The sequence below is a fragment of the Salmo salar genome, chromosome ssa10 (genome assembly GCF_905237065.1).
Source record: "Salmo salar chromosome ssa10, Ssal_v3.1, whole genome shotgun sequence".
In the NCBI taxonomy this organism is placed as follows: domain Eukaryota; kingdom Metazoa; phylum Chordata; class Actinopteri; order Salmoniformes; family Salmonidae; genus Salmo; species Salmo salar.
In genome coordinates this window covers 120,379,330-120,391,999 of record NC_059451.1, presented here as the reverse complement: position 1 = coordinate 120,391,999, position 12,670 = coordinate 120,379,330, and the positions used below count along the sequence as shown (strand labels likewise).

The following is a 12,670-nucleotide window of genomic DNA, read 5'->3' as shown; positions in this document are numbered from 1 at the left end:
AGTCATTAAAACTAGTTTTTCAACCACTCCACAAATTTCTTGTTAACAAACTATAGTTTTGGCAAGTCGGTTAGGACATCTACTTTGTGCATTACACAAGTAATTTTTCCAACAATTTTTTACAGACAGATTATTTCACTTATTCCATTGGGTCAGAAGTTTACATACACTAAGTTGACTGTGCCTTTAAACAGCTTTGAAAATTCCAGAAAATTATGTCATGGCTTTAGAAGCTTCTGATAAGCTAATTGACATCATTTGAGTCAATTGGAGGTGTACCTGTGGATGTATTTCAAGGCCTACCTTCAAACTCAGTGCCTCTTTGCTTGACATCATGGGAAAATCAAAAGAAATCAGCCAAGACCTCAGGTGGGAGCAATTTCCAAACGCCTGAAGGTACCACGTTCATCTGTACAAACAATAGTACGCAAGTATAAACACCATGGGACCACGTAGCCGTCATACCGCTCAGGAGGGAGACACGTTCTGTCTCCTAGAGATGAACGTACTTTGGTGCGAAAAGTGCAAATCAATCCCAGAACAACAGCAAAGGACCTTGTGAAGATGCTGTAGGAAACGGGTACAAAAGTATCTATATCCACAGTAAAACGAGTCCTATATCGACATAACCTGAAAGGCCGCTCAGCAAGGAAGAAGCTACTGCTCCAAAACTGCAATAAAAAGCCAGACTACGGTTTGCAACTGCACATGGGGACAAAGATCGTACTTTTTGGAAAAATGTCCTCTGGTCTGATGAAACAAAAATAGAACTGTTTGGCCATAATGACCATCGTTATGTTCGGAAGAAAAAGGGGGAGGCTTGCAAGCCGAAGAACACCATCCCAATCGTGAAGCACGGGGGTGGCAGCATTATGTTGTGGGGGTGCTTTGCTGCAGGAGGGACTGGTGCACTTCACAAAATAGATAGCATCATGAGGATGGAAAATTATATGGATATATTGAAGCAACATCTCAAGACATCAGTCAGGAACTTAAAGCTTGGTTGCAAATGGGTCTTCCAAATGGACAATGACCACAAGCATACTTCCAAAGTTGTGGCAAAATGGCCTAAGGACAATAACGTCAAGGTATTGGAGTGCTCATCAGAAAGCCCTGATCTCAATCCTATAGAAAATTTGTGGTCAGAACTGAAAAGGTGTGTGCGAACAAGGAGGCCTACAAACCTGATTCAGTTACACCAGCTCTGTCAGGAGGAATGGGTCAAAATTCACCCAATTTATTGTGGGAAGCTTGTGGAAGGATACCTGAAACGTTTGACCCAAGTTAAACAATTTATTAAAGGAAATGCTACCAAATACTAATTGAGTGTATGTAAACTTCTGACCCACTGGGAATGTGATGAAAGAAATAAAAGCTGAAATAAATCATTCTCTCTACTATTATTCTGACATTTCACATTCTTAAAATAAAGTTGTGATCCTAACTGACCTAAAACAGGGAATTTTTACGTGGATTAAATGTCAGGAATTGTGAAAAACTAAGTTTAAATGACTTTGGCTAAGGTGTATGTAAACTTCCGACTTCAACTGTATCTAGCAGGTATATGTAGTAGGTATATGTAGCAGGTATATGTAATAGGTATATGTAGCATCTATATGTAGCAGGTATATGTAGTAGGTATATGTAGCAGGTATATGTAGCAGGTATATGTAGCAGGTATATGTAGCATCTATATGTAGCAGGGATATGTAGTAGGTATATGTAGCAGGTATATGTAGTAGGTATATGTAGCAGGTATATGTAGTAGGTGTATGTAGCAGGTATATGTAGCAGGTATATGTAGTAGGTATATGTAGCAGGTATATGTAGCATCTATATGTAGTAGGTATATGTAGTAGGTATATGTAGCAGGTATATGTAGCAGGTATATGTAGCAGGTACATGTAGCAGGTAATTGTAGCAGGTAATTGTAGCAGGTAAATGTAGCAGGTATATGTAGCAGGTATATGTAGCAGGTATATGTAGCAGGTATATGTAGTAGGTATATGTAGTAGGTATATGTAGTAGGTATATGTAACAGGTATATGTAGTAGGTATATGTAGCAGGTATATGTAGCAGGTACATGTAGCAGGTACATGTAGCAGGTACATGTAGCAGGTACATGTAGCAGGTACATGTAGTAGGTATTTGTAGTAGGTGTATGTAGCAGGTGTATGTAGCAGGTGTATGTAGCAGGTATATGTAGCATGTATATGTAGCAGGTATATGTAGCATCCTTATCATTTATCGCCCTCCAGGTTCCCTTGGAGAGTTCATCAATGAGCTTGACGCCTTGATAAGTTCCTTTCCTGAGGATGGCTCACCTCTCACAGTTCTGGGTGACTTTAACCTCCCCACGTCTACCTTCGACTCATTCCTCTCTGCCTCCTTCTTTCCACTCCTCTCCTCTTTCGACCTCACCCTCTCACCTTCCCCCCCTACTCACAAGGCAGGCAATACGCTTGACCTCATCTTTACTAGATGCTGTTCTTCCACTAATCTCATTGCAACTCCCCTCCAAGTCTCCGACCACTACCTTGTATCCTTTTCCCTCTCGCTCTCATCCAACACTTCTCACTCTCCCCCTACTCGGATGGTATTGCGCCGTCCCAACCTTCGCTCTCTCTCTCCCGCTACTCTCTCCTCTTCCATCCTATCATCTCTTCCCTCTGCTCAAACCTTCTCCAACCTATCTCCTGATTCTGCCTCCTCAACCCTCCTCTCCTCCCTCTCTGCATCCTTTGATTTCCTCTGTCCCCTATCCTCCAGGCCGGCTTGGTCCTCCCCTCCTGCTCCGTGGCTCGACGACTCACTGCGAGCTCACAGAACAGGGCTCCGGGCAGCCGAGCGGAAATGGAGGAAAACTCGCCTCCCCTGCGGACCTGGCATCCTTTCACTCCCTCCTCTCTACATTTTCCTCTTCTGTCTCTGCTGCTAAAGCCACTTTCTACCACTCTAAACTCCAAGCATCTGCCTCTAACCCTAGGAAGCTCTTTGCTACCTTCTCCTCCCTCCTGAATCCTCCTCCCCCTCCCCCCTCCTCCCTCTCTGCGGATGACTTCGTCAACCATTTTGAAAAGAAGGTTGACGACATCCGATCCTCGTTTTCTAAGTCAAACGACACTGCTGGTCCTGCTCACACTGCCCTACCCTGTGCTTTGACCTCTTTCTCCCCTCTCTCTCCAGATGAAATCTTGCGTCTTGTGACGGCCGGCCGCCCAACAACCTGCCCACTTGACCCTATCCCCTCCTCTCTTCTCCAGACCATTTCCGGAGACCTTCTCCCCTACCTCACCTCGCTCATCAACGCATCCTTGACCGCTGGCTACGTCCCTTCCGTCTTCAAGAGAGCGAGAGTTGCACCCCTTCTGAAAAAACCTACACTCGATCCCTCCGATGTCAACAACTACAGACCAGTATCCCTTCTTTCCTTTCTCTCCAAAACTCTTGAACGCGCCGTCCTTGGCCAGCTCTCTTGCTATCTCTCTCAGAATGACCTTCTTGATCCTAATCAGTCAGGTTTCAAGACTGGGCATTCAACTGAGACTGCTCTTCTCTGTGTCACGGAGGCTCTCCGCACTGCTAAAGCTAACTCTCTCTCCTCTGCTCTCATCCTTCTAGACCTATCTGCTGCCTTTGATACCGTGAACCATCAGATCCTCCTCTCCACCCTCTCCGAGCTGGGCATCTCCGGCACCGCGCACGCTTGGATTGCGTCCTACCTGACAGGTCGCTCCTACCAGGTGGCGTGGCGAGAATCTGTCTCCGCACCACGTGCTCTCACCACTGGTGTCCCCCAGGGCTCTGTTCTTGGCCCACTCCTATTCTCGCTATACACCAAGTCACTTGGCTCTGTCATATCCTCACATGGTCTCTCATATCATTGCTATGCAGATGACACACAATTAATCTTCTCCTTTCCCCCTTCTGACAACCAGGTGGCGAATCGCATCTCTGCATGTCTGGCAGACATATCAGTGTGGATGACGGATCACCACCTCAAGCTGAACCTCGGCAAGACGGAGCTGCTCTTCCTCCCGGGGAAGGACTGCCCGTTCCATGATCTCGCCATCACGGTTGACAACTCCCTTGTGTCCTCCTCCCAGAGTGCTAAGAGCCTTGGCGTGACCCTGGACAACACCCTGTCGTTCTCCACCAACATCAAGGCGGTGACCCGATCCTGTAGGTTCATGCTCTACAACATTCGCAGAGTACGACCCTGCCTCACACAGGAAGCGGCGCAGGTCCTAATCCAGGCACTTGTCATCTCCCGTCTGGATTATTGCAACTCGCTGTTGGCTGGGCTCCCTGCCTGTGCCATTAAACCCCTACAACTCATCCAGAACGCCGCAGCCCGTCTGGTGTTCAACCTTCCCAAGTTCTCTCACGTCACCCCGCTCCTCCGCTCTCTCCACTGGCTTCCAGTCGAAGCTCGCATCCGCTACAAGACCATGGTGCTTGCCTACGGAGCTGTGAGGGGAACGGCACCTCCGTACCTTCAGGCTCTGATCAGGCCCTACACCCAAACAAGGGCACTCCGTTCATCCACCTCTGGCCTGCTCGCCTCCCTACCTCTGAGGAAGCACAGTTCCCGCTCAGCCCAGTCAAAACTGTTCGCTGCTCTGGCACCCCAATGGTGGAACAAGCTCCCTCACGACGCCAGGACAGCGGAGTCAATCACCACCTTCCGGAGACACCTGAAACCCCACCTCTTCAAGGAATACCTGGGATAGGATAAAGTAATCCTTCTAACCCCCCCCTTAAAAGATTTAGATGCACTATTGTAAAGTGGTTGTTCCACTGGATATTATAGGTGAATGCACCAATTTGTAAGTCGCTCTGGATAAGAGCGTCTGCTAAATGACTAAAATGTAATGTAAATGTAGCAGGTATTTGTAGTAGGTGTATGTAGCAGGTGTATGTAGCATGTATATGTAGCAGGTATATGTAGCAGGTATTTGTAGTAGGTATATGTAGTAGGTATATGTAGTAGGTATATGTGGTAGGTATTTGTAGTAGGTATATGTAGCAGGTATATGTAGCAGGTATATGTAGTAGGTATATGTAGCAGGTATATGTAGCAGGTATATGTAGCAGGTATTTGTAGTAGGTATATGTAGTAGGTATATGTGGTAGGTATATGTAGTAGGTATATGTAGCAGGTAAATGTAGCAGGTATATGAGTGTCTTGCTTCAGTCTCTCTCCTCTTCCTCTCAATCAGAACTCCCTTGACACATTACACAGCCAGAGGAAGAGAGAGAAGGAGCTGATGAGGAAGCAGCAGTTTGCGGGACTGGGGCCTGTGTCTGAGGAGCAGGAAGAGGAGGACGACCCAGAGAGGGAGGTGGAGGAGGAGGAGGTGACTCGCCTTAGGGAGGAACTCCACAGCAAGACTCACGCGGTAAGAAATCCTTCAAACATGTAGTATGACTGCATTTATGTAGTGTTTATGAAAGCTTAATGAATGACCCTGTAAAGCCTTTATATGGCAGGCCTTAATAATGCCACGCCCGGGTGGTTACTATACTAACTGAGTGATAAATTAGCATCTGGACTCAACATGCAGAAACTACTATCATTAATGGCAGCATGATATTGCATGTAGCTGCTTAGACACGGAAATGAAATGACACACTGACGTCTCCCTAGTTCGCAACTCATCCAGCAGAGTTCTTCTCAACGCATAAACACACACATTAGTGTAGACTTAGTTAACCCTGGCTTCTGTCTTAATCAAACAGAAATGCAGGGGAGGGGAGGGGAGGGGAGGGGAGGGAAAAAGAGGAAGGGAGGAGAGGTGGAGTTGGGGGAGGGATGGGAGAGATAGATGATGGAGGGGAGTCGGAAGGTGTAGGGGAGGGGAGAATGAGGGAAGAGAGGGAGGGTGTGAGGAGAGAGAGAGAGAGAGGTGGAGAGAGGGGAAGGGAGAGAGAGAGAGAGAGAGAGAGAGGGAGGTGGAGGGAAGGGAGACGGGAGAGAGAGAGGTGGAGGGCAGAGAGAGGTGGAGGGCAGAGAGAGAGAGAGGTGGAGGGCAGAGAGAGAGAGCTGGAGGGCAGAAAGAGAGAGAGGTGGAGGGCTGAAAGAGAGAGAGAGATGGGGGGCAGAGAGAGAGAAGTGGAGGGCAGAGAGAGAGATGGAGGGCAGAGAGAGAGGTGGAGGGCAGAGAGAGAGAGAGAGAGAGGGAGGTGGAGGGCAGAGAGAGAGAGAGGTGGAGGGCAGAGAGAGAGAGAGATGGAGGGCAGAGAGAGAGAGAGGAGGAGGGCAGAGAGAGAGAGAGAGAGAGAGAGAGAGATGGAGGGCAGAGAGAGAGAGAGGTGGAGGACAGAAAGAGAGAGAGAGAGGTGGAGGGCAGAGAGAGAGAGAGAGGTGGAGGGCAGAGAGAGAGAGGTGAAGGGCAGAGAGAGAGAGAGTGGAGGGCAGAGAGAGAGAGAGAGTTGGAGGGCAGAGAGAGAGAGAGGTGGAGGGCAGAGAGAGAGCTGGAGGGCAGAAAGAGAGAGAGGTGGAGGGCTGAAAGAGAGAGAGAGATGGGGGCAGAGAGAGAAAAGTGGAGGGCAGAGAGAGAGGTGGAGGGCAGAGAGAGAGGTGGAGGGCAGAGAGAGAGGTGGAGGGCAGAGAGAGAGAGAGGTGGTGGGCAGAGAGAGAGAGAGAGAGAGAGAGAGAGGTGGAGGGCAGAGAGAGAGAGAGAGAGAGAGAGGTGGAGGGCAGAGAGAGAAAGAGAGACGTGGAGGGCAGAGAGAGAGATGGAGGGCAGAGAGAGATGGAGGGCAGAGAGAGAGAGACGTGGAGGGCAGAGAGAGAGATGGAGGGCAGAGAGAGAGGTGGAGGGCAGAGAGAGAGAGACGTGGAGGGGAGAGAGAGAGAGATGGAGGGCAGAGAGAGATGGAGGGCAGAGAGAGATGGAGGGCAGAGAGAGAGAGGTGAAGGGCAGAGAGAGAGTGAGTAGAGGGCAGAGAGAGAGAGTGGAGGGTAGAGAGAGAGAGGTGGAGTAAAGGGAGAGAGAGAGAGGTGGAGTAAAGGGAGAGAGAGAGAGAGAGAGGTGGAGTAAAGGGAGAGACAGAGAGGTGGAGGGAAGGGAGAGAGAGAGGTGGAGGGAAGGGAGAGAGAGAGGTGGAGGGAAGGGAGAGAGAGAGAGAGGTGGAGTAAAGGGAGAGAGAGAGGTGGAGGGAAGGGAGGGGGATGGAGGGCAGAGAGAGAGGTGGAGGGCAGAGAGAGAGAGACGTGGAGGGGAGAGAGAGAGAGATGGAGGGCAGAGAGAGATGGAGGGCAGAGAGAGATGGAGGGCAGAGAGAGATGGAGGGCAGAGAGAGAGAGGTGAAGGGCAGAGAGAGAGAGAGTAGAGGGCAGAGAGAGCGAGTGGAGGGTAGAGAGAGAGAGGTGGAGTAAAGGGAGAGAGAGAGAGAGGTGGAGTAAAGGGAGAGAGAGAGAGAGAGAGAGAGAGGTGGAGTAAAGGGAGAGACAGAGAGGTGGAGGGAAGGGAGAGAGAGAGGTGGAGGGAAGGGAGAGAGAGAGAGGTGGAGGGAAGGGAGAGAGAGAGAGAGGTGGAGTAAAGGGAGAGAGAGAGGTGGAGGGAAGGGAGGGGGATTGGGGGATTGGGTGTGTCCGACTCCATAATCACTCCTCTGTGAAATACAGAGAGAGAGAGAGGTGAGGGCAGAGAGAAAGACAGAGAGAGAGAGAGGTGGAGGGCAGAGAGAGAGAGGTAGAGGGCAGAGAGAGAGAGAGAGATGGAGGGCAGAGAGAGAGATGGAGGGCAGAGAGAGAGAGGTGAAGGGCAGAGAGAGAGAGAGTGGAGGGCAGAGAGAGAGAGAGAGAGTTGGAGGGCAGAGAGAGAGAGGTGGAGGACAGAGAGAGGTGGAGGGCAGAGAGAGAGAGATGGAGGGCAGAGACAGAGATGGAGGGCAGAGAGAGAGAGATGGAGGGCAGAGAGAGAGAGAGTGGAGGGCAGAGAGAGAGATGGAGGGCAGAGAGAGAGAGATGGAGGGCAGAGAGAGAGAGATGGAGGGCAGAGAGAGAGAGATGGAGGGCAGAGAGAGAGAGTGGAGGGCAGAGAGAGAGTGGAGGACAGAGAGAGGTGGAGGGCAGAGAGAGGTGGAGGGCAGAGAGAGAGATGGAGGGCAGAGAGAGAGAGATGGAGGGCAGAGAGAGAGAGATGGAGGGCAGAGAGAGGTGGAGGGCAGAGAGAGGTGGAGGGCAGAGAGAGGTGGAGGGCAGAGAGAGAGAGATGGAGGGCAGAGAGAGAGAGTGGAGGGCAGAGAGAGAGAGTGGAGGGCAGAGAGAGAGAGTGGAGGGCAGAGAGAGAGAGTGGAGGGCAGAGAGAGAGTGGAGGGCAGAGAGAGAGGTGGAGGGCAGAGAGAGGTGGAGGGCAGAGAGAGAAAGAGAGGTGAAGGGCAGAGAGTGAGAGAGGTGAAGGGCAGAGAGATGGAGGGAAGGGAGAGAGAGAGAGGTGGAGTAAAGGCAGAGAGAGAGAGATGGAGGGAAGGGAGAGAGAGAGGTGGAGGGAAGGGAGAGAGAGAGAGGTGGAGGGAAGGGAAGGGAGATAGAGAGGTGGAGGGAAGGGAGAGAGAGAGAGTTGGAGGGAAGGGAGAGCGAGAGGTGGAGGGAAGGGAGGGGGATTGGGTGTGTCCGACTCCATAATCACTCCTCTGTGAAATGCAGCACAATAATAATCTCACATTACGCTTGTTATACTGGGATGAATAATCCTATTTGAGGAAACTGGCTGACCTGATCAGAGGCACAGATACTGACCACAAGTGCTTCCCCAATGGCCCCCTTTTCCCTCTATAATGCACTACTTCTGACCAGAGCCCCATAGGTGCACCATATAGGGAATAGGGTGCCATTTGGGACTCTGACCACATCTGACTGACTAACAGACTCCCACTCGGAGTAGAAGAGCACTGGACAAGGAGTTGACTCCATGAGATGATGCTACAGAGTAATGTTTGTAGCCTTACAAAACATGCCTCAAATTGGGACACATTTCCCGTCAGACCCCCAACAAAAATCCTACATTTGAAAAATCGAACTAAGCGCACGGAGTGATGGTTCCTTTGCTCTTAGGAGGTGCTATCTAGAACCTAAAAGGGTTATTCGGCTGTACCCATAGGAGAACCCTTTGAAGAACCACTTTTGGTTCCGAAAATGGTTCTACCTGGAATCAAATAGGGTTCTCCTATTGGGAGAACCATTTTGAAACCTTTTTTTCTAAGAGTGTAGAAAGTCTGGTCAAATGAAAGGATCTGTAGATTCAACCTTCAGTGCAGCTTAAAAATAAACCATTTCCCTCCATACCAGATGTCAGCGATGAGTGTGGAAATCAGCAATCTGAAAGAGAGAAATGAAAACCTCCAGAAAGGTGAACGATGTGAATGAATCAGTCCCATTAGAAATCTATCTAGGCTTCTGATCTGTGTGTGGAAGTCTTAGATCTCAGTGGGTAGTGGCAGTGTACAGTACCAGTCAAAAGTTTGTACACACCTACTCATTCAAGGGTTGTTCTTATTATTTTTTTTTTACTATTTTCTACATTGTAGAATAATAGTGAAGACATAAAAACTATGAAATAACACATATGGAATCATGTAGTAACCAAAAAAGTGTAAAACAAATCAAAATATATTTTATATTTCAGATTCTTCAAAGTAGCCACCCTTTGCTTTGATGACAGCTTTGCACACTCTTGGCATTCTCTCAACCAGTTTCACCTGGAATGCTTTTCCAACAGTCTTGAAGGAGTTCCCACATATGCTGAGCACTTGTTGGCTGCTTTTCCGTCACTCTGCGGTCCAACTCATCTCAAACCATCTCAATTGGGTTGAGGTCGGGTGATTGTGGAGGCCAGGTCATCTGAGGTAGCACTCCATCACTCTCCTTCTTGGTCAAATAGTCCCACTAAGCATGAACCAGATGGGATGGTGTATTGCTGCAGAATGCTGTGGTAGCCATGCTGGTGAAGTGTGCCTTGAATTCTAAATAAATCACAGACAGTGTCACCAGCAAAGCACCATCACACCTCCTCCTCCATGCTTCACGGTGGGAACTACACATGCGGAGATCATCCGTTCACCTAGTCTGCGTCTCACAAAGACACGGCGGTTGGAACCAAACATCTCAAATTTGGACTCATCAGATCAAAGGACATATTTCCATAAGTCTAATGTCCATTGCTCATGTTTCTTGGCCCAGACAAGTCTCTTTTTCTTATTGGTGTCCTTTAGTAGTGGTTTCTTTGCAGCAATTATAGAATGAAGGCCTGATTCATGCAGTCTCCTCAGAAATTGCAGCCCAAATAAATGCTTCACAGCGTTCAAGTAACAGACACATCTCAACATCAACTGTTCAGAGACTAGTAACTCTAATGAACTTATCCTCTGCAGCAGAGGTAACTCTGGGTCTTCCTTTCCTGTGGCGGTCCTCATGAGAGACAGTTTCATCATGGCGCTTGATGGTTTTTGTGAATGCACTTGAAGAAACTTTGTTCTTGAAATATTTCATATTGACTGACCTTCATGTCTTATTTGAGCTGTTCTTGCCATAATATTGACTTGGTCTTTTACGAAATAGGGCTATCTTCTGTATACCACCCCTACCTTGACACAAGTGATTGGCTCAAACACATTAAGGAAAGAAATTCCACAAATTAACAAGGCACACCTGTTAATTTAAATGCATCCAGGTGACTACCTCATGAAACTGGTTGAGAGAATGCCAAGTGTGTGCAAAGCTGTCATCAAGGCAAAGGGTGGCTACTTTGAAGAATCTCAAATATAACATATATTTTGATTAGTTTAACACTTTATTTTGGTTACTACATGATTCCATATGTGTTATTTCATAGTTTTGATGTCTTCACTATTATTCTACAATGTAGAAAATAGTTTTTTTTTTAAATAAAGAAAAACCCTGTAATGAGTAGGTGTGTCCAAACTTGTACAGCTGGCAGATTTGGAATGGTTTCAGATGGCAGTTTTCTGACCCTGGCTATGCCTAACCCTAACCATACCTTAACATTAACCCTACCTTAACCATTGGATCTGCTGACTGAATATCCACTGCTTGGGATTAATGTGTGTGCTAAAAATCCATGTGCTTATGTCCTCCAGAACAGGGGCATACCGGTACTCAAAACTTCCACAACTGGACTAGTACAGTATAATTGTCAGTTTAGCTTTGTAGCATTTCAAAAATCAAACTGAGATAAAGTAATCAAAAAATTCTCAGGCTTCCTTCTAGATTTGAGTTTGTATTGTTTTTCTAGACATATTAAAGTGTACGGGTGAAGTGAACTCAGAACCCAGAGAGGACAACGCAATAAACAATTTCAGCACCCAGAACCACATTTTGAGACTCTTCAGGAAAACATTACGGCACTTATATCCCAGGGAGGTTGAAAGAAGCATTATGACATCACTTGACGTTGCCCTCCCTCAGGGTGGTTATGGGTAAGCCTCTGTTCTGGATCTCCCCCCGCTTTTCTGATCTGAAATGGCTTCGGAAATGATCGTGTTTTGACAACATTACAAAACAGACCGCCATCTACTAAACTGAAAAAATGATTTCAATTATGTTGAATTAATCTGATTCCATGTGTGCTGTTATGTTGACCTAACCTAACCAATCTAGGTCACAGTAAAACCCTGATGAAGGCTTTATGCCGAAATGTTTTTAAAATGATCAATGCCCATTACATCTAAAATCCACTTGGGTGCTTGGAACTTGGGACTATTTTAATTACACAATACTTTTAGTTAGGTTTGATTTCCCTGTTTTTCCTGACCCAGCCAAGCTAAGGTTCCAGCCACAGATCCAAGGGTTAGACACCACAGCGTCTAACTGTTTAGAGAAGACCACGTCAGAGAGTGGGGAGCCTCTTCTATTGGAGAGAGACATGCAGCGGGGATCATCATCACCACCACCCCGCTGGGAAGATGGAATGTTCCTGGCTAGGCAGGTGCAGATCGGCAGCCCTGAACTTGAGGGGGAGGAAGAGGATGGAGGCTGTGGCTGATGCATACTACAGATGGGTCATACCTGGTCCTAATTTTCTCCCTACCCCCTTCCCCTTGGCGCTTAACTACTTCAAGGTTGTCAGATCTGAAGCATCTATATACGTAGAAGCAGTATTGTTGTAGAGCTTCCACTATATTGCTTCCACCCCTACAGACCTGCAAACATTGAAGCTAATGGAGTCCTCCGTCTTTGTGTGAAGTCTGACTATAGTCATGCAGTGATACAAATCCTAAAAAGGTCTTACAAACCAGTGTTAATGTCAATCTACTGATTAGTGGTTGTAAAATGTGGTGCTTTTGTTGATGATTAACGATGAAACAGGAAGTGAAATGTGTTCCATTTGATAATAGTGAGATGATGACAAAAGAGGATGATTTTCTATAATACGCCTACGCTATATAAGCTAATGATCCAAATGCATACATATAGGGCTGTGTAATAGTAGCAATGTTAATGTGGCTAATGCATACATATAGGGCTGTGTAATAGTAGCAATGTTAATGTGGCTAATGCATACATATAGGGCTGTGTAATAGTAGCAATGTTAATGTGGCTAATACATAAAAACTAAAATGTTACCACATACAACATAACATTTCTGGAGGTTTGTGATTTCCTCATTTTGTTGTAATTAAAAATGATTGCGTTTAAACTCA

At 47.4% G+C, this 12,670-nt stretch overlaps 1 protein-coding gene across 4 annotated transcripts in view; it reads left to right on the top strand.

Moving 5' to 3' along the window:
- Positions 1-12,670, top strand: part of LOC106561719 (golgin subfamily A member 6-like protein 22) — a 48,948-nt gene extending 36,278 nt beyond the window's left edge. For 3 of the 4 annotated variants that reach the window (XM_045688537.1, XM_045688538.1, XM_045688536.1), the window contains exons 24-26: positions 5,224-5,403; positions 9,300-9,360; positions 11,786-12,670. In XM_045688537.1, coding sequence (XP_045544493.1) covers positions 5,224-5,403; positions 9,300-9,360; positions 11,786-12,012 — 468 coding nt within the window. In that variant the 3' untranslated portion in view covers positions 12,013-12,670. The remainder of the gene's footprint in view (positions 1-5,223; positions 5,404-9,299; positions 9,361-11,785) is intronic. The other variant, XM_045688539.1, reaches the window with a different exon arrangement.